The sequence below is a fragment of the Drosophila busckii genome, chromosome 3L (assembly GCF_011750605.1).
Source record: "Drosophila busckii strain San Diego stock center, stock number 13000-0081.31 chromosome 3L, ASM1175060v1, whole genome shotgun sequence".
NCBI lineage: Eukaryota > Metazoa > Arthropoda > Insecta > Diptera > Drosophilidae > Drosophila > Drosophila busckii.
Genome location: NC_046606.1, coordinates 13,307,912 through 13,327,572, shown reverse-complemented (window position 1 = coordinate 13,327,572; position 19,661 = coordinate 13,307,912). Strand labels below are relative to the sequence as shown.

Genomic DNA, 19,661 nt, shown 5'->3' with positions numbered 1-19,661 from the left:
ATCCATCAAATAGTGCTCAAGTTTTTTTAGACGATTCTCATAAGTGTTTAAATAGTTGTCCGACTCCACGTTAAATATACTACTTTCTATTTTTCGCGCAGAATTACGCATAATTCTATCATGTGACCGCATAAGACGACTTTTAAGCTCTTCATTATCTATATCTTCAGTGGTAGGCGGCGCTACAAATTGAACATCATAATAAGATGACTCATAGGTTGGAAATTCAATCCTAGGCCTTTTAATATGGTGGATAGGTCCCATTATATTGCTTATACTGGTCACATCAATTGACTCTCTATTATTAACAAGTACACTCTTGTATCTCTTACTATTTTTTAGCTTGCCCTTAAATGTTTGTGTCCCTTCTTCTTCTTGACTCGATTGTTTTGATACATAGAACGACCTATCTTTACTGGCTATTGATGTTTTATCTGACCTATCTTTACTGGATATTGACGTTTTATCTAACTGATTTATGTAAGTTAATTTATAAAGTTTTTCCCTTTGCTTTCTCTTTTTAGCCGGCTTAGGTCGACTGTTATTTGGTTTATCTTGAATATGATCCAAAGTTTTTTTTGACGAGCTTCTTACAAGTTTTTGTTTTGTATAAAGCTTATTTCTAATTGCAATTTTAGAATCTATTGAAGAAGAAAATGGGATCTTCTGCTGATTAGTTTGCTTGAAACGCCTGCCACTATAATCTACAGATGTTGCTGATTGAGTACTGGAAAGCTTTGACTTGGCAGAAGATTTCAGGCTATCAATCGGTTGCTTATTGTTATCTGCAGACTTTGTGCGTTTGGATTTAGAAGGCTTCATTGCTTTTGTTTTCTTTGTTTTGATTTCGTCTAGAGAGGATTCTTGGTTTTCTGCATACATTTTCTCAGCTGATTGAGTACGCTTACGTTTTTTAGATAGTTTCTTACTTTTACTTACTGCCTTCAAGAAGTTTTCTTGCTTGGGGGTAAAATCTTGTGAGGTGTCCAGATTTTTTTTAGACTTCTTTTTTTTAAAAATTGTATCTTCAGTGGAGAAGTCTATATACTTTGTTAAGGATGCTCGCTTTAACTTTGGGCTCGTCTTAGTTTTTATATTTTCTAAAGAGGAGTCTATGTCTATGTCAGCCGATGAAGTGATTTTAATTTTTTGAGTGGGTCTGCTATTTGCATTTGTTTTCATTGAATTTTCTTCACTTGAAGGGAATACCTGACTAGGTGGGATATTTGCAGGAGTAGCCTTTGGATGCTTTAGTTTATGTTTCGGACGTTTAATTTTAAGTGCTGTTGTCTTTCGACTTACATCGGAACTCTTTTGCTTATGCACCACTGACCTAGCATGGTGTACAGACTTTTCGGATGATGTTTTCATTGGATGCTTATGGCTTTGTTGTACAATTTTACTTGACGAATTATTTGCATGCTCTGCATTATGTTTTATGCTTTTCGTCTTGACAGGCGAGGACTTTTGACTTTTATCGGGCTTAGCTGATTGCAGCACAGTCCCAGTTTGTTCAACTGACCTAACAAAGTTTGGCCTTCGTTTTTCTTTTTAGTTTTTGTGGCTTCTTTTGAATCTTGTGCCGGGTTTGAGATATCAGCCGAAAGACTGTATTACTTCATTTTGCTTACTTATAATTTGTTTCAATGGCTTTTCTGCAGTAGGTGCCACATTTTTAGCTGATTCGGGAACTTTATATATTTTTAACGTAAGCTCTGGATTAACTTTGATCTGATCCTCTGATGATTTAGTATTTTTATATTGTAATCTTTTGTCATAAAGCGACCAAAGTGTTTTAGTACCCTGAGCATCAGGGCTCTTTATTTTTGGAGAATCATGAGAGCCACACTTTGTATACAAGTTTTTACTCGCATTACCTGCAGTGTTGTTGCCATTTGCACTTGGCTTTGATTTGCTTTTTGAAAACGAATTGCCTTTTGCTTGAGTGTCTTTGAGTATTTTAAAAAATTCCATTTTTTGAATTTTATTTACAAGATTATCCGAACGGTCCTGCCGAGCACCACTTGGTGACGGGGGCGGAGCTAAGTTTAATGGACTCTCAGCAGTTGCATTTTTTCTATGTCGTAAATGTTTGAACCTATTTTCCTGAGCTGTGGGCCATGCCAGAGACTTCCTGTCAATCTTATCAATGTTGAACAAGAATTTCGAAATTCCATCGACGGCGTATTTAAGAGTTGGACTCTTATAGGCTTGTTTGCAAATACCCTTCATTTTTATGCAATTGCTATTATACAAAATCTAGAAATTTTGAAATTTTTTTTCTTTTAAATTATTTTTGTGTTTTAAATGCATTTAGAAAATGAGTAATTTGTCAAAGAAATATTTAAATTATTATTTACTGTAGACAATTTGTATCTAATAAGATTCATTAAATAGGCTTATAATATATCAGAGCAAACAATTAAAAGTGATTACGCAAAAAATTTGCACAAATTATGAATTTTATTTAATGATAAATAAACATGTTCACAATTATGTTTACTGTGCTGCAATTTGTGTCTTTTGCTTGCAACAAAAGGCGTTAACTTGCAAACAAAAAAAAAAAAAATATTGTTATGTAACTAAACAATTTACAACAGCTGCTATATACACGAGAAAATCTGCCAGCGCAGATGCCAAATTTATTCAAAGTCAAACTGATAGCCGCGATCAACAAAGCTAAGGCCACGCTCTGAGCTAACGGGAAAGGCATCCATAAACGTAATGTAATCTTTATATTCTGGTGCTGTTTTGAGTCCCTGCAATGCACAACAATAAAAGCTTATCAGCTAATGTGCTTAGCAATTGTCCATATACTAACCTTTTGATCAACATAATCTTCAAATCCGCTCAAAACATAGTAGAGAAGCACTGGAGGCGTCCGTATATATCCGCATCGCTGTTTATTTGGCTCTCGTTGCTTTAAAATGTTAAGCGCTAAGTGCAAAAAGTTAGGCGTTAACTCTCGACAGTAAGATACATCTAGATGTTGCAGATGTGGGCATAGCTTAATAAATTTGATTAGCATATCATCACATAGGAATGTCCAGTTGCGCAGACAGAGAAGCTGCAGATTGGTCATGCAGGTGTAGCGCTCCAGGAAATCAATACGGTGAGTCCAGCTGCATATTGCTAGACGCTGGAGCTTTCGATACGGCCATATGGGAAGTACCGCATCCCAGCCAGGCTCCAAGGGCATGTAATACCCATCAACAGCAAACGCTTTTATATCTGGCGCCTTGCGCTCCATTATCTCGTAAAACTCGCGAACTTCCCGTATTTTATGATCGTAGCTATCCACGCTTGCCGTTGATGGTATGTACCACTCCGTATCCAGCAACACCACCAGCTGTTTAAGTGCGGGCAGCTTTAGCACCTCGTGCAGTACAGACTTCAATGTTGCAAGATTTAGCTTTAAGATGCGGAGATTCTTGAGGTAGTCAACACAGTTATTTAAACGTAATATGCTTATAGCATCGTACATACGAATGTCGAGGACTTGTAGATTGGTCAGTTGGCTGTGAAGTAAACATAAGATTATAAGAAACCAAGTATTTAGCAATTGATGGATGCTTACCAGCATATTTCATCCAGGTACTCTTGCTGCAGCTCGTAAGCTTTGTGCTGATCTTCATACAAATGCAGTTCCTGCAAATGTCGAAAATTTGATAAGTAGCGCCCGTGCAAAGCAGTTGTCAGTCGCAGTTGCAATAGATTTGGCATAATTTTTGCCATTTTGCGTATGCTCCGCTCCGAAGGACAGCAGTCCATGTCATCAGGAACATAATAGAAGCTGGTTACATTGGGCAGCACATGAATTTGCATATCGTCAAAGTCTTTAAGCAATGTGCACAAGCAGGCTGATTCCGTAATTTGTCGTATGTACGGGCGCATCTGTTGTGTGAAATAACACAGGTCTTCGTATTCCGGCAGCAGTAGACGCCATTTTTCTAAATCCATATGATCATAAGCGTGAGAGCTGCGCCATCGGCTTAAGCATATCCATTGAAAACGTTCACAAGCTTGGGCAAAGGCCACCTCGCTACGTAGATCCTGTAGACGCTCGAATATGCATTCTAGGCAATCATTATTTAGTTTAAATATTTCAGCTGTTTGCTCGATATGCGAGGTAGGCGTAGCAACTTCATCTGACGGCTCATCAGTCATATCTTTAAAGGAGGCTCTAATCGCTAATATATAATCACAATTAAAACTATTGGCACCTACCCAAATTGTTTTTATTCACCGGAATCGAGAGCTGTTATTGCCTTTCTCTGTTTGTTTTTTATTTATCTTTGCTGGATGACAGTGTGATGCAATGATGTTGCTGCTCGTTCATTTCAATAACCGAGTCCAATCGTATGTTAATAACTGTCATCACACTAAAATATTGTTTATTTTGCTTTTAATAATAGTATATATTAATTACGAAATAATTGAAATATTAAATAAAATCTATTTATTTCTTAATAACAATAATTTTTATAAAATTCTTAATTGAAAAATTATTATTTTACCTTAGTTACCATAAACATTCAGTGGAAATATAACATTTTAATATTTAAATATATTGATATAACGAAATTTACAAAATAAGTTGTTTAATGAATTTTAATACAAATTTAGATATTTTTTTAAATACTTTGGAACATAATATTCTTTGGCTGGCAGGCCTGCAAAATATCGATCAGCCACCACGCTTCTGTGCCAACAACAATTTATCAACACGACAACCCTACACGTGTTTTTCGTTTCTTTTATATATGTGACTGCAACACAGCCGTTGCTAGTTTTATTTGCCGACATTAAATTAAAAAAGCAAGGAATTTGCAATAATGGCGGATCTTCAAAAATTGACCGATGCCATAGTGAATGAGTATCTAAAAACAAAAGATAAAAATCTAGCTAAAGTATTTGAGCAAAAAGCAAATGCGGTAAGTTTTCTATACACTTTTACGTTGCATTCTTTTTTTTTATGGTGCATGCGGTGAAATACAATGTGACAGTGTATTGGTGTGTAGCACGCATTAAATTTTTCAAATACACATTTTTCATTACTTGTAAAAATGACTTATGACTTTCTAAAAATAAGCGCATACGAAGTTTGTGTTGCCGTTTTAACGTACCATGCTGAAAGCACGTGCTTTTTTAATAACCAAAATTGTTGCCATTTATCGTATGTTTATAGTCGCCGGTTGGAAAGAATACACCACAGTTGACGCAGATTCTTGCCTTCTATCAGAGCAACTCAAAGCAGAAAATTCCTGAACCCAAACCAGTGGATTCTGACAGTGATTCCAGCGAGGACGAGAAACCAGCAAAGAAACCAGTAGCTCAGACAAATGGCAATGGCAAAGCAGCCGATTCCTCTGATTCCTCTGACGAAGAGCCTCCTAAGAAGGCCACACCTGCAAAGGCAGCACCTGCAAAGGCAGCACCTCCTATGTCGTCGAGCAGCGATGAAGAAAGTTCCGAAGACGAGGCGCCCAAGAAGGCCGCTGGTCCTGTAGCCAAGTCGCCAGCCAAAGCAACGCTGGCAAAGAAAGCCGCATCTAGCAGTGATGATTCCTCCGAAGAGGATAAGCCTGCAAAGATAGTACCTGCCAAGAAGGCAGCCAAGAGCAGCAGCGAAGACAGTTCCAGCGAGGAGGAGCCTGCAAAGAAGCCAGTGGCCACAAAGCCAGCACCAGCCAAACCGGCACCAGCTAAAAAAGCTGCAAAAAGCAGCAGTGAAGATAGTTCTAGCGATGAGGAGCCTGCAAAAAAACCAACCGCAGTTGCCAAGCCAGCACCTAAAAAGGCTGCAAAGAGCAGCAGTGAAGACAGCAGCGATGATGAGCCGGCTCAAAAGAAACCAGTTGTGGCCAAGGCGCCTGCAAAGAAGGGAGCTGCTTCCAGCAGCAGCGAAGATTCATCTGATGATGAGGCAACAGCCAAAAAGCCAGCACCAGCTAAAGCTTCTCCAGCAAAGGCTACACCAGCTAAGAAAGCAGCAGCTTCAAGCAGTGAAGAATCCTCAGACGAAGAGCCGCCAGCAAAGGCAGCTGCCAAACCTGCAGCTGTGCCAGCCAAGAAACCAGCAGCAAAGGCCGACTCCGAAGACTCTTCTGAGGACAGCGACAGCTCTGAGGATGAGAAACCTGCCGTAAAGCCAGTTGTGAAGAAAAACGCAGCACCCGCTAAAAAGGACGACTCTGATTCTTCTTCTTCTGATGATTCCGATGCGAAACCAAAAGCCAAACCAGCTGCCAAGATTGCGCCCAAGAAGGCAGAAAGCTCCGATGACTCGTCGTCGGATGAAGATGAGCCTGCCAAAAAGAAACCAGTGGTAGCTAAGAAAGAGGAAAGTGGGGACAGCAGCGACAGTGACGAATCTGGCGAAGTGAAGCCTAAGAAGCAACAAGAGGCTGCTGTGGCCAATGGCAAGAAGCGCAAGTTCAGCAGTGGCGACGCCGATGCCGATGAGACGCCCAGTAAAAAATATAACAATTTTGTCAAGTCCGGCGACAACCAGGTGAGTTGAAACTTAAAATTAAAAATATTAGTTATGCATCTTGATAATTGGTTAATATATGATAACTAATAATATGTAATAACAGAATGACTTCAACTCCACGCCAATTAATAACAACAACAAACAGTTGAATAACAGCAGTGGAGGTCGTCGCAGGTCGCCCTTCAGGCGTGTGCGAACCGAGGATGTTGAAATTGATCAGCGTGTCATCGATATGTCCTTTGAGGCTAAGGTAAGTGCCGCAAATGTATTTGAGCGTGGCGTTGTTGTGTATGCCTCTGGGTCTGTGTGTATGGGAGCAGTTCCAAGTTTAGATTTCTTTTAGCAGTAGAGAGGGTTACACACAAATTACCAAACAGAATGCGCCAAAAATTCAAGAACTCACACATATCTCCATAGTGCTTGAACTCAAATCATTTGTGGCACTTGCCTTCTTGAATATTGAAAATTTGTCTTTGTCATTTATAACTGCTTGGCTAATTTGTGTTAAACCCTTTCTTTCCTTGGTTGCCTTTTAGGATGGCTTTAAGAAGTTTGAAGGCGGACGCGGTCGTGGTCGTGGATCGGGCTTTGCTGGTCGTCCAGATCGCAGCACGTGGGAGAGTAACAATCAAAATGGAGAAGGCGGCGAAGGCGAGGAAGGTGGCTTCAAGAAATCATTCGATCGCAAGAGCTTTGGTGGCTTTGACCGCAAGCCTTTTGATGGTCAGCGAGGTGGACGTGGTGGTTTTGATCGTGGACGTGGCGGACGCGGTGGCGGCGATCGTGGTCGCGGAGGACGTGGTGGATTTGGTGGCAATGATCGTGGTCGTGGCGGTTTTGGACGTGGTCGCGGCAATGGAGATCGCGGACGTGGTGGACGTGGAGGCGGAGGCGGCTTTGGCAACAAATCATTCGATTCAGCGCCAAAGCAGAATAAAGAAAATTACATTTGATAACTAAGCTGTAATTTAGTAGTTTAGACATATAGACAGACAGACACCAGATATAAGCCGCAAATGAAAGTCTGCCAAAAAAAGTTTATATATATTTTATATTATATATAGCATATATAACATATATATATGCATATATGCTTAGTATATTTTATATTTTCTTGGTATGATTTATGCATTTGTTGTTTATGTAAGTAGCTTAGTCAAAATCACACTATACACAAACAAGACTATTAAGTCTCGCCTGCATATTAAATAATATAACTAATTAAAAACTTGGTGAATATTTGCAGAAAATTGTGTGTTCTTGGGCGAGCGGAGCCAATAATAGATTTTGGAATTCACTCGTGGAAGTCCTTTAAGCTGAGAGACAAGAGAGAGCAGGCAGTTATAGAGGTCGGCAGAATGACTGGGCGTCAATTCGAATTAATTTTGACGTGAGATTTAGTTATCTACATTAAATATGTTATAATTAAATATTTAGTTTTGTAACATTGATAAAAAAACCACTAACAAAACAAATTATCTTAAATCACAATGAATATTTACCTCATGCGGTATTATTTCTGAAGTTAAAGCAAACTGGTCGCCAAAGAAGACCATATTTATATATGTATGAAAACAAATGTTATGCGCTTAATGCTCTAGGATTAGTGTTCAAGCAACTAATCAATAATTACTTTTACAATTTATTATTGATTGATGTGTAAAAACTAATTTAATGAACATGAATCACTCAGAACAAGAGATATAACTAAAAACGTTCTCAATGATATACACAGCGCAACAGTTACGATTACCATTGTACAGGTTTCTTCTTGAGTCGAAACTGATGTAAGATACTATTTGAGCAATGCTTTGTCCTTCTGGCTCTGGTCTTGGTCTTGTTGTTAGCTTGGCACCTGGCTCTGGTCTTGCTCTTGTTGTTAGCTTGGCATCTGCGTTGCCCCAGCAGTAGATCAGCCCCTTATCGTTGCCACAATACAGCTCTTCGAATAGATCCACGCTGCTGCTCATCGGTCGCGTGTTAACTTTAGGTCGTGCCACAGGTGCCACATTGCGATGTTTGCATTTGGTACGTCTGTGCATTTCAGTTTTGACATACAATTTATAAAAATAAGTGATTAGGCGAGCTAAAAGCCTGCTAAGTTGCAAGCAGTAATGTTTAGATCGAGTAGGAATTTAGTCAGTCCTATAAATTTATGCACAAGTCGTGAAATTCCAGTTTAAGGTTTTATTTGAGTGAATTTATTTCAATAATTTGTAGCAACTTTGTTATGCTCTAATGCTCATAGGCGTAGGTTTTGTGTCTATATTTATATACTACTCTGCATATTTCGTACTGCAAAATGTATTGTCAAATGGTTTGCTATAGTTATTATATATTATATATGTATTTAGTTATATAACTATGAAAACAAAGTTACACAAAAAAGAAAATAACAAAAGCATTTAGTTATACGCGTAAATTATATTATTAAATAATCACAATGTTTTAAAACGTTTAGCATATTATAGGTAGTACAGTAAATATTATTTGTAATTCGAGTTACATCATATGTATGTTTTTATGCGAATGGGCATTTAAAAATGTAATCAGCATATCAATTTACAACTTTTGTGGCATTCCAGGCGACAAAAATACAGCAGAGATTCATTACAACATTTAACTACAGATATAAATATGGTTGCATTAACCGGTTTGTGGCATAATAGTGTGTGTGTGTGTGTGTGTGTGTATGAGTGTGTGTATACTATATATTAAAAACAATATTCAACAAAATCATATACATTCAATCCATATATACGCATACTCTCATATACATATATGCATAATTCTTATGAGATTCCTGTCGTTTTCTTAGGCTTGGCATTGCGCGCTTTATTCGCTCATGTAAGGATAGTTGATGTCACGCAATGGCACAAACGTTTCCTTGATGGACTGTGGTGACGTCCAGCGGAGTATATAATGTGGACCACCAGCCTTGTCGTTGGTGCCGGACATGCGACCGCCGCCGAAGGGCTGCTGACCCACCACCGAGCCCGTTGACTTGTCGTTGATATAGAAATTTCCAGCAGCCATTTTAAATTCCTCTAGTGCACGGCAAACAAATTCTCTGTTGTAATGAAAAATATTTGCAGTTTAGTTTGAGCACATATATAAAAGTTTACTATATCTTACTTGTCTTGTCCAAATACAGCGCCCGTAAGTGCAAATTTAGTTGAGGTGCCTACCAGATCCATGGCTTTATCCAAATCTGAATTTTTGTATACGTAAATAGTGAGCACGGGACCAAAGATTTCCTCAGTCATAATACGATCCAAGGGATCAGTTGTCTGCACAATGGTTGGATTAATAAAGTAACCCTTGCTATCCGAATAGGTGCCACCCGCAATGATTTCCAAATTGGAGCTCTTCTTGGCATGCTCAATATAGCTAGTAATGCGTTTAAATGCTTTATCATCGATAACAGCCGAGGTGAAGGTGCTCATGTCCTGCACATCGTCAATCTTTAACTGCTCCGCCTCACGTTGCAGCCCCGACTTGATCTGTAGACAACGGCATTAGTATTCATATCAATCATATATTCATATTTATTATTGCACTTACCGCAGGCCATAGCGACTCTGGTACATACATACGCGAGCAGGCGGAACATTTCTGACCGCAGTACTCAAAGGCCGAACGTATGGTGGAGGTAACCACCGACTCCACGTCCGCTGACTCGTGCACAAAGTGGAAATTCTTGCCGCCACATTCGCCAATGAGGCGTGGAAAGTTGATATAGCTATCAATATTCTTAGCCACCTGCTTCCACAGTCGATTGAATGTGCTGCGTAGTCAAACAAATCGATATATAACCAGTATATGTGTAACCAAGTAAATACTTACGGCACTGAGCCGGTGAAATTGATGCCAGCCAGGTAGGGTGAGGCAGTGATGGTATCACCAAACACAGGCCCATCGGCGGGCACAAAGTTAACCACGCCATCGGGCAAGCCAGCCTCACGCATTATATTGAAAATGCGCCAGTTGGACAGCAGCGCTGTGTCCGAAGGCTTCCACAGCACAGCATTGCCCTATAATAAGCACACATAGTAATAAATTCACATATATGTGCAATGAAGGTATCCTGACCATTAGTGCGGGCGTGTAGGCCAAGTTTCCACCTATGGCCGTAAAGTTGAATGGACTGACAGCGGCAATAAAGCCATCAATACCACGATAACGCATTGAGTTCTTCGTAACCTTGATATTCTCGCTAATGGGTTGATACTTGGTACACTCCTTTAAAAAGTACGCATGTATCCTGCAATGAAGAGCATTATTTTTAGCCTGCTAACTTTAACTTCAGTAACACGCACCTTATAAAATCAATAAGTTCGGCAGCTGCATCGATTTCCGCTTGTATAACGGTTTTGGACTGACCCAGCATGGTGGCTGCATTCAAGTCCTGACGATATTTGCCTGCCATCAAATCTGCAGCACGTTCCCATATTTTCAAGCGCTCCACCAGCGGCACACGATCCCATTTGGTTTGAGTCTCGACGGCTGAGCAGATGGCCTGTTGAATTAGCTTCTGGTCAGCATAGTAGAACTTGGCCAGCTTGTGGGCATGATTGTGCGGCATCACTTGATGCACTACACGATCCGTTTTGTACTCCTTGCCGGCTATGACAATTGGCACATCCTCGCATGTGGCGGCGGTGCGCTTCAGTGCCTCCTGCAACGCTTTGCGTTCGGGCGAGTTCTTCCTATAGCTCAAAATGGTCTCATTCTCCACAGAAAAGTCCTGCAGCTGGACATCGGGCACAACGCTGCCAAAGCAGCGCGCATAGCTGCAAGTAAAAGTTATTTAAAGCAGAAGTCATGGAAAAATCAATAAACTACTCTGCTTACTTTTTAAGCGCGCCATGTGGCAAAGCGCTGCTTTTGCTGCGTATCAATTTGAACATTTTCGAGCTGAGATCGGACACGTTGTGGTGATTTGTCTCTTGTGTTCCTTATTATGCAAGCGCTGGCGTTTCGTTGGGCTTCAGAGATAACACAAACGTAAATTTTGATTAATTTCATTTATAAAAATGCTTATCAGCAGCCTTGAACGCTCGTGGGGGGCCGAGTCGTTGTAGGTCTGGGTCCCAGCCTACTGCCACCGATCGCGTGTTTTCATTTTCTATTTGATTTGATAAGCGGCCAAACGTGAGACACACCCACTGCCAACATAGCCAGAGAGATAACAATTTAATGACTTACATCTGTTCTGTGTGCACTAAGTTATTATTAGATTGACAAAAGTCTCGTGCATATAACTAAACTGCAAATAGTTGTGTAAACTTTCGTACTTTTTGCCAACAGCAAGCTTTTTTGACGAGCATCAGCTGTTTTTGGCAGCGGCTATGGAAATTTCCGACTGCCGAAAGTGAACGTACAGCGCAAAAGGGGGATGAAGAGAACGAGCGCGCGCATACGTCGTTAGTTTATTCTTGCTGTTGTTGTTCTTGTTAATTTAACAATGGCAGAGCGGTTGACAAAGAGCACCCCTTCTCACGTTAAGTTTATGGAAATGTGGAGCAAGCATTTTTTATTCAACTGCATTGTTTTTGTTGTTGCCACAAGTGAAAAATATGTAAACTTGAGCACGTCAAATGGGAATTATGTGCAAAGGTTGACACACACACACATGCATACACTATTTCACACACACATTAATTGATTTTTAACCAATACTAACAACACAGCGTCAATTGAAGCGTATATATATCTAGCATATATATGTATATGTACATAGTTGAATGTATTAGGCGCAGCAACAAATCGACAAAAGTTTTTGAGGCCAAGTAAAACAGCAAACACGCACACACCAACACACTTACACACACGTACACATGCACGTACACAATTTACAATTTGAATGCATTTAGCAGTTTTTGCTCATGTCAATTGTTGTTGTGTCGGTATGTATACCGCTTATAACCATTACGCAATGTTATTATGTTTTTGTTTTTGCCTTTTACAACTCGTTTGCTTATTTGGCACTTTGGTCTTTAACACTTTTGCTTTATGCACCGTTGTACCAGCTGTGCGCTATTGCAATTTTATTCACTGTATATTGGCTTACTTTCTATCTTCGACTGGCTAGCGGCAAAGAGAACGCGCGCAGTCGATGCTTTTGTTTGGCTGTTCGGGACTATTGTGTGTGGGTGTAGACCGCGCTCTTTTAATTTAAGTTATTTCCAGTGTGACCAAACTATGCGCGCGAACGGATGGTGGCCAGCCGATAGCTCGATATACTAATCGCTTGCTCAAACAGTGACCGTCCAAGGCGTGTGGTGGCCAGTCAATTTCAGGGCTGCAAGAACATAAGGCCGTCAATCGAAATTTAAGTAAATGGGCGCGCAACTGAATACAAAGACAACATACGATTCATAAACTATATTTGTATTTAAAGCTAACACAAATGAAAATTACTTAATGGTTATGCTAATAATAATAATATAATATTGACAAGTCTAGTTTAATTAATTTACTCAGTACTTTAGTTAACCATAGTAGCCGCTTCCACCGCCCGCACTTGCTGTAGCAAATCCACCACTGCTGCTGGCAAAGGCAGTATCTATAATAAGAAACAATACCAAAACACTTTTACCAAACTGGTACAAACTGGAATCAAATAAGTATGGCTAGCTGTGTACTTACTCATCCCATTTCCACTGTATGGATATCCACTGTAAGGATAACCATAGCTTGGATAGCCATATCCATAGCCAGGATAATTGTAGCCATAGCCGTAGCCGGGATACTGATACTGATAGTAAGGATTATATCCGTAACTGTTGCCGTACTGCATTTGATTTCCATATGCGCTCGCTCCAACTCCTCCCATCCCTCCCATTCCTCCCATACCACCCACGCCGCCCACTCCCATGCCTCCCATTCCATAATAGGGATATCCACCGTATTGAGACACCACTTGTTGACACTGTAGCATCATAAGCAAGACCACTAGGGTTAAACACGTATACAAATTTCGACTCGCAATCATATTTGTTGTCCTCTTTGTCGTATGTATTCCTTTTGACATTTTGCTGTAGACTGAATGAATATTTCGCCATATTCAGTGCTTTTATACACCCACACTGCTGTGAACAGATTTGGTTTAATGGCTTCTAATCGTTGGCCATTGTCTGTGAGAGCTGTTTTTTTGGATAGCGCATTGTTTGTTTATTGGAGCGTGTCACACGCTGCGTATGCGAAATCTTTACACATGTAAACAATCTCATTACAATTTAACACAAATATGCTCATTAGCATGGGCTCTAAATGCGGTGAAAAAACCTTGATTGATTTAAATAATTACATGCTCTTAATGCGTAGATTATATTTTAAATAAATACATAAATAGTTAGGCCTGACTCACAAACGGTTTGATTTAGTTTAAGCGCATTTAAATTGTTGTGCTTTGTTTACTTTTATTTTTTGTTGGTCGGGATTCACACAGCTTTAACACAGTCATTAACCTTTATACTATGACATGGTATTTAACTCTAAAATTGTTGTGAAACATTTCCAATGTTTTCACAAACTCTTTGTTGGTTCAATAGACGCAGCATGGTCAATGTTCAGTTGGCAACAACGCCCTTCAATTGAGGTCGGTTGCTGAGCCATTATTAGTCCATAATTAGAAATGATTTTTTGCTTTTGACAGTAATTAACCACAAGTTCATTGTGAAGGACTTTGCTTAATTATTCAACCATACTATTAAGCTATAATTTTTAGTTGTTACCTTGTTTGTTTACCGCCGGTTATTGACATTAAACTAATGAGAATTAAAAGCGCTGGCTAAGAAAACAAGCGTGCATTAGCTAATGAGAGAGAAAGTGTTAAAGGCACTTTGCGGTCAATAGCTTTTGAGCTATCCTGCTGCCTTAAATTTCTTTATGGTATACACAACAACTGCACGAAATTTCATTCATAAATTTTTAAAAACCAGCTCAGCTCCAATTGTTGTTGCTTGTGTGCTGCAGTGGCCAACAATTGTAAAAGTACAAAAAATGTTATGGCGACAATTTTATGCTTGTTGTTGTTGTTTGTTCTAGTTGTAGTTGTTGCTTAGCATATACCTTACACTCCAATGCCGTTTGGTGCCTTGGGTTGTGTTGCATGCAGCTGACGGTTGCCGTTGCCGTTTGTCGCCATTTAACTCTATTTTTTGTTCGCTGAATTGTTTGTGTTTGTTTTGTAATGTTGTGCCATTACTTGTCTCCAGGTGTTGTGTGGCATTTTCACTTTTTTTCTTCTTTTTTTTTTTTTTTTTGGTTTGAGTGGCAAATTTTTTTGGCCCCCCATTGAGGCTTAAACCGGCAGTGCTGCATGTGTCGGCTCAAAGGACACCCTGTATTTTATGCCGAATCAGTTACATTGTTTACATTGAGTTTATTTTTTACAATACAGCTCGGCAGGCTAGATCTTCTTCTTATAAATTTTTGTAAATTTGCGTATTTTTGTGTTAAACGTTTAATACATATTTATAGGCTAGCTCATAATAAATTAAAGAATTTGTTTCGTGTGCTGCCAAAATATTGTCAAACGCTAATTAAAAGCTTAAATGCTAACACAACTGACCTACAGCAGATCGTAGTGTTCGTCACTCATAAAAAACTCACTCAAAGCACCAAGAGGTGCGTGCGAGATGCAATTGCAAAAGTTACGCATACGCCGCATGTAACAAACGAGCCAGTCACACGAATGGCACTTGCTCGCTCGCTCGCACTTGCACTCAGTGCTGGGCTCGTTCTCACTCACGCTAATGCCGAGTTGCTCTCGTTGGGCAAAAGTGCATGCTATGGAAAAAGAAGCAAAAGAAAATCAATTAAAATGCACTCGAATGCATGCCGAGCAAAAAGTTTTTCTATATATTTTTCGCTGTTTGTTTTTGTTGTGCTGCCGAAAATAAGTAAAAGGCAAAACTGTTGCCTCACACTCTTGCTCTCACTCACACACACAGACACTCTCGCTCGCTCTTGGACGCTTTGCCCTTAGTCAGTGTTGGCATTGCGGCACAAATTTCAATTCAGTTATTTGTGCAATTTCGCTCAGTCAAGTTGTGTGTGTCCTGTGTGCGCTTCGCATTGCCAATAAACCGACAGAACCGACAAAAACCAAAACAGTTTAAGCCGAGAGCACTGCGATATTCAACGCAAGCCGCATCGCAGCTAAAATAATCAAACATTTAATCGCTTGTCCAGCAGCACCCACCGCTCCAGCACATACACCCACACACACACACACACAGCCAAACAACCACACACACACACACGCGCGCATAGATCTAGTCCAATAAAACGTCACCTTAGCAAACAAAACTGCATTAACCTGCCTGTGCCACGGCCAGCTTCAAATCCCCAGCGTAGCACCAGTGGCAGGAACGACAGGCGACACTGCTGTTGCCGCCGCTAAAACCGCAACAAACGTCATAATAAACACAAAACAAACCAAAAAGCGTACAAACTCTATCTCTGTGTAAACGCGTACGTACACTAGTGTGTGTGTGTGTTTTGTGAGAGAGTGAAATAGCACGTGAGAAGGCAACGCATTTGTATTGGTAACTGTACTTTGGCGCCCAAATTCAGCAAGCGACCGAGCTAAAACCAATCAGCGAAAGAAAGAAGCAATAAACATTGAAACCAAAGAATTAAAAACGCAAAACTCGTTGATTCGTTTAGTCTGCAACAGTTTACATTTATTGAAAATCAATTATAAATTCAGACAGTCAGGTGAGTATTCAGTCATGTACAAGTTCATTATGTTTGGGGGCACTCGCCATGTTATTCGAGCTATAAATAATGTAATTAGTCGTTACAAGACAACAAAAGCGATGTATAAAGCACAAACAGTCTGCTACAAGCGTTGCACTGTGAAAAATTTGATCAAGCCTATCATAGTTCTTTGTGGCTCAGTATAAACTTTTAGCTTGTATTACAAAATACGCCAAAGGAAACTGAGATCTGCTTATTAATTCAACAGTTTCGATTTTTAAATTTAAGACGCGATTAACATAGTATGATCTAAATGTCTGTAAGACTTACCATAGTTTAAGATTTTACTTGAATTTAATTGAACAATTCTAACAAATATTGTTCGTAACCCAGCCCTACGTATGCGCTATTTTTTATAAGCATTCTTATATAAAACTCTGCTCTCAAATTCGCAACTAACTATTCTGCTTATACAATCGCTATTTGATAATTGATACCATGGCATGGCAATGCTTTGGTGAATGGGCAAAAGTTTTAATTAACTATGCTGTGGTTGCTCATCATCTTCTCAAATGGCAAGCACTTTGGCCTGCTCTCATTTTCTATGCATCTGCTTGCACTTGAGGCACTCGAGCAATGTAATTTAAAACAATTCAGCGAGTAAATCCCATTAATTGTTCAGCAACGTTTCGCTACGTCATAAATGCTTTGTTCTTCAAGCAGGACAATAAGCGCTGGCAAGGACGTCAGCACACACACAGACACACATAAATACAGAAGAGCAAACACATACACAGTCGAGGAGTACTAATTAAGGCTCCACTATGGATGAGGAAGTAACGAATGCAAGTAAATTAACTAGGCACAAATTTTGACAAAAGAAAATGTAATGAAAAATAATAAAAATAGAGTATAAAATGTATTTAATGGCAACGAGCATACAAAGCAAGATGCCGCACATTTGCACAGGGAAAATAGAAAAAGCAAAATATGAAAAAATAAAATAATAAAACAAGACGAAGGAAACTATAGAAAAGAGCGCACAAAAATATATATGTACATATACTTTTTACCGTGCACAGTAATGAAAGGCCTCGGGCATAAGTTTTAAATAAATATTTGCATGTGTATGTGTGCATGTAATTTAACAAAAAAATATATGTATGTATGTTTAAAAAAAAAAAATAAAAAAACATTAAAGTAAAGCGTAAGAGAGCCAAAAGAAATGGACAAGGACTGGGTGGGCGGGCCAACGCCGTGGACAAACTGGCTGCATATGAAAATGATGTTTGTATCCAGTAAATATTCAACTACAACGACTTGTTAAATACACTGTTTTTATTCAAATTCAAATAACTCAATTGCGCATTTTGCATGAATCGATTCGTTTTAAAAGTGTGACCAGACTTTATACACTTCTCATGCTGTGTAGATCATTATGTTGATCGTCGATAACATGCATTATCGATAGTGCAAGTTTAGTGAAATTAATATGTGCAAGTGTTTACCAGATAAATTTAAAAAGTTTTACGTTGGCCAAAGCTTGCCGTATATATATTATACCCCGCAAGCGTTAATAACTGTTGCTGATGATGACTTGGATGCTGACGAGCGGGCTAGGTAAATATGCAGAGCAAGAGAACTGCCTGGCTGACTGACTGCCTCACTGTTGACTGAGTGCAGTCTGGCAAGTGGGTGTGGGGGCGGTAGTGAAGCTCGACAGAGCGCGTGGGTTGTTTGGGCAAATTGTGCTGTTTGGGCTTTAGTTAGGCACTACACTATTAAAGTCTTAACGACGACAACAACCAACAGCCAGAAGCAGCAACAACAACAACAGCAGCAATGATGATGACGGCGCAGTCTGGCCCCTAAAAGTAGGTTGAGGTAGCCGCCAAGCGACGACTACGACGACGACGCCATGTTTAGAATGTGCACACAAAGCGTAAGGCCAACAAAAGCAGCGCAGCGTAGAGAAGAAGGGTTGCCAGATGATTGGCGGACTGGACGTAGTGTTAGGCAGGGGGAGCGACGGGTGTAGACAGTGTAACAAAAGATTTGCTTAGCTTTCATGTAAAGCGTAAAATACAAACAATTATGCAGCAACGCCCACTCCGCCGACGCCGCCGCGGCCGCACACAGTGCCGCCCACTGTATGCACACGTAGGCGCATTTGCTATTTAGTAGGCCGTCGAGCCACTTGAGCCCGAGACTTTGCTGGCTTGTATACTCGTTTTTTGTGGGACAAAGAACGCCTAGCCTAGCATGGCGGTCTACAAAATATGACAAATTACAAAATAATTGTGCGCACAGTCAAAATGTTATGGTCCTTGTTGTTGCTGTAGTCGTTGGCGTCGTTAATCGTTCCTTGCAATATTAATGAACTCTTTTACAACGTCTGTCATTTCCACGGCATTTGGTGCGAGGCTGACGCAACCGCAACATTGCGTTCTTATAATTCTAGATACATATTTTTTCAGCTATTTGCCATGGCCTACACAATGGGGAGCTTAGTCTGTTGCCAACTATTTGCATTGACGTCGCTTGGGTATACTAGACTTTAGATCCGTTGCAGTTAAAATCAGTTGCCAGCAACGTTTATACGACAATGGAGTTATGAATATGAATGTGTATAGCAAGTTGACATCAAGAAGTAGAAGCTTGCAAATTATTGCTTACCAGTTGATTCTTAGTGCAGTCGATCACACGCTGTGAAGTTAAAGCGTCTTTTAGCTATACGTGGTTCAAGCTCTCTCACCTTTTTCCACTCGATAAGGTTCGTTGTATGCCTCAGTCTCGTCCTCAGGTAGGCGAGAGTGAGTTCTAGTGCTAAGTCAAAGCACAAACTGCTCGCATCAAGTGATATTAATCTGCTGTTCTATTAACATTTTAATGCTCATAAAGTCAAATATCTGTAGCTATTAAATAATGATTAGCAATTGTAATCATTACTATTACTATTCATTTAATTTTAATTGAAAGCTGAATGATTAAATTACAATTATTTACGCTATTATTCAATTATATGTTCATCGTGGAATTATTTGAGATTTATCATCATAATTTTGAATGGAATTTTATAGACTATAATATAATAATATAGACTATGCTTATTGCAATATCAAGCAACGTATAAACTTGTGTGCATGTTGTTGCATGAGCTATACCCACAAGCCGTATTATAATGATGCCTTCGTTGTTGTGAACTCGCGTCTGCACCTGCCAATCGTTGCAGTCGAGTCCCAAAGGTGCTCCCGGTGAAGTGGGCATATATATTACGTTCCCAAATGTACGCGCTTGCTGTGCCTAAAGTTAGTTACTCCGAAATGCATTTTACATGGCCCCGCGGGCATTCAACGCAGTATCTCTTCTCTCGTTTCAGTTTGCGGGTTATGTTTATGCAGCGCTACTTTAAGCATAATTTTTCTTGATTGCGGCGCAAGACATTTGAGTGCAA

The 19,661-nt window shown here is 39.8% G+C and overlaps 3 protein-coding genes across 4 annotated transcripts; 1 reads left to right on the top strand and 2 right to left on the bottom strand.

Moving 5' to 3' along the window:
* Window positions 1-2,444: 2,444 nt before the first annotated feature.
* LOC108598847 lies at window positions 2,445-4,542 on the bottom strand. The gene is made up of 5 exons (XM_017985603.2): window positions 4,518-4,542; window positions 4,228-4,382; window positions 3,578-4,169; window positions 2,822-3,518; window positions 2,445-2,759 (listed from the first exon to the last, which is right to left on the bottom strand). Exons 3-5 carry the CDS (start codon window positions 4,165-4,167, stop codon window positions 2,643-2,645), a joined length of 1,404 nt encoding a protein of 467 aa, XP_017841092.1. The 5' UTR covers window positions 4,168-4,169; window positions 4,228-4,382; window positions 4,518-4,542; the 3' UTR covers window positions 2,445-2,642.
* A 201-nt stretch (window positions 4,543-4,743) lies between these two features.
* On the top strand, window positions 4,744-7,522 carry LOC108600331 (nucleolar protein dao-5). 2 transcript variants are annotated; one of them, XM_033293453.1, is made up of 3 exons: window positions 4,744-4,934; window positions 5,189-6,514; window positions 6,600-6,854. In XM_033293453.1, exons 1-3 carry the CDS (start codon window positions 4,836-4,838, stop codon window positions 6,837-6,839), a joined length of 1,665 nt encoding a protein of 554 aa, XP_033149344.1. In that variant the 5' UTR covers window positions 4,744-4,835; the 3' UTR covers window positions 6,840-6,854. The 2 variants fall into 2 exon arrangements, with proteins under 2 accessions (XP_033149344.1, XP_017843332.2); XM_017987843.2 differs by lacking the exon at window positions 6,600-6,854 and adding an exon at window positions 7,033-7,522 and having other exon boundaries at window positions 4,751-4,934.
* An 811-nt stretch (window positions 7,523-8,333) lies between these two features.
* On the bottom strand, window positions 8,334-12,670 carry LOC108598280 (delta-1-pyrroline-5-carboxylate dehydrogenase, mitochondrial). The gene is made up of 8 exons (XM_017984896.2): window positions 12,570-12,670; window positions 11,351-11,484; window positions 10,816-11,289; window positions 10,589-10,760; window positions 10,343-10,530; window positions 10,061-10,283; window positions 9,632-9,999; window positions 8,334-9,566 (listed from the first exon to the last, which is right to left on the bottom strand). Exons 2-8 carry the CDS (start codon window positions 11,404-11,406, stop codon window positions 9,332-9,334), a joined length of 1,716 nt encoding a protein of 571 aa, XP_017840385.2. The 5' UTR covers window positions 11,407-11,484; window positions 12,570-12,670; the 3' UTR covers window positions 8,334-9,331.
* Between the last annotated feature and the right edge of the window lie 6,991 nt (window positions 12,671-19,661).

Excerpts from the sequence above, each read along its gene's own strand:
- LOC108598847 (XM_017985603.2), bottom strand. The coding sequence starts at position 4,167 with ATGACTGATGAGCCGTCAGATGAAGTTGCTACGCCTACCTCGCATATC. Across the intron at positions 3,519-3,577 it reads TACCTGGATGAAATATGCTG|CCAACTGACCAATCTACAAG; the intron begins GTAAGCATCCAT and ends TTTACTTCACAG. Across the intron at positions 2,760-2,821 it reads AAGATTATGTTGATCAAAAG|GGACTCAAAACAGCACCAGA; the intron begins GTTAGTATATGG and ends TGTGCATTGCAG.
- LOC108600331 (XM_017987843.2), top strand. The coding sequence starts at position 4,836 with ATGGCGGATCTTCAAAAATTGACCGATGCCATAGTGAATGAGTATCTA. Across the intron at positions 4,935-5,188 it reads TTGAGCAAAAAGCAAATGCG|TCGCCGGTTGGAAAGAATAC; the intron begins GTAAGTTTTCTA and ends GTATGTTTATAG. Across the intron at positions 6,515-7,032 it reads TCAAGTCCGGCGACAACCAG|GATGGCTTTAAGAAGTTTGA; the intron begins GTGAGTTGAAAC and ends GTTGCCTTTTAG.
- LOC108598280 (XM_017984896.2), bottom strand. The coding sequence starts at position 11,406 with ATGTTCAAATTGATACGCAGCAAAAGCAGCGCTTTGCCACATGGCGCG. Across the intron at positions 10,531-10,588 it reads CCTACACGCCCGCACTAATG|GGCAATGCTGTGCTGTGGAA; the intron begins GTCAGGATACCT and ends TGCTTATTATAG. Across the intron at positions 10,000-10,060 it reads CAGAGTCGCTATGGCCTGCG|ATCAAGTCGGGGCTGCAACG; the intron begins GTAAGTGCAATA and ends CGTTGTCTACAG.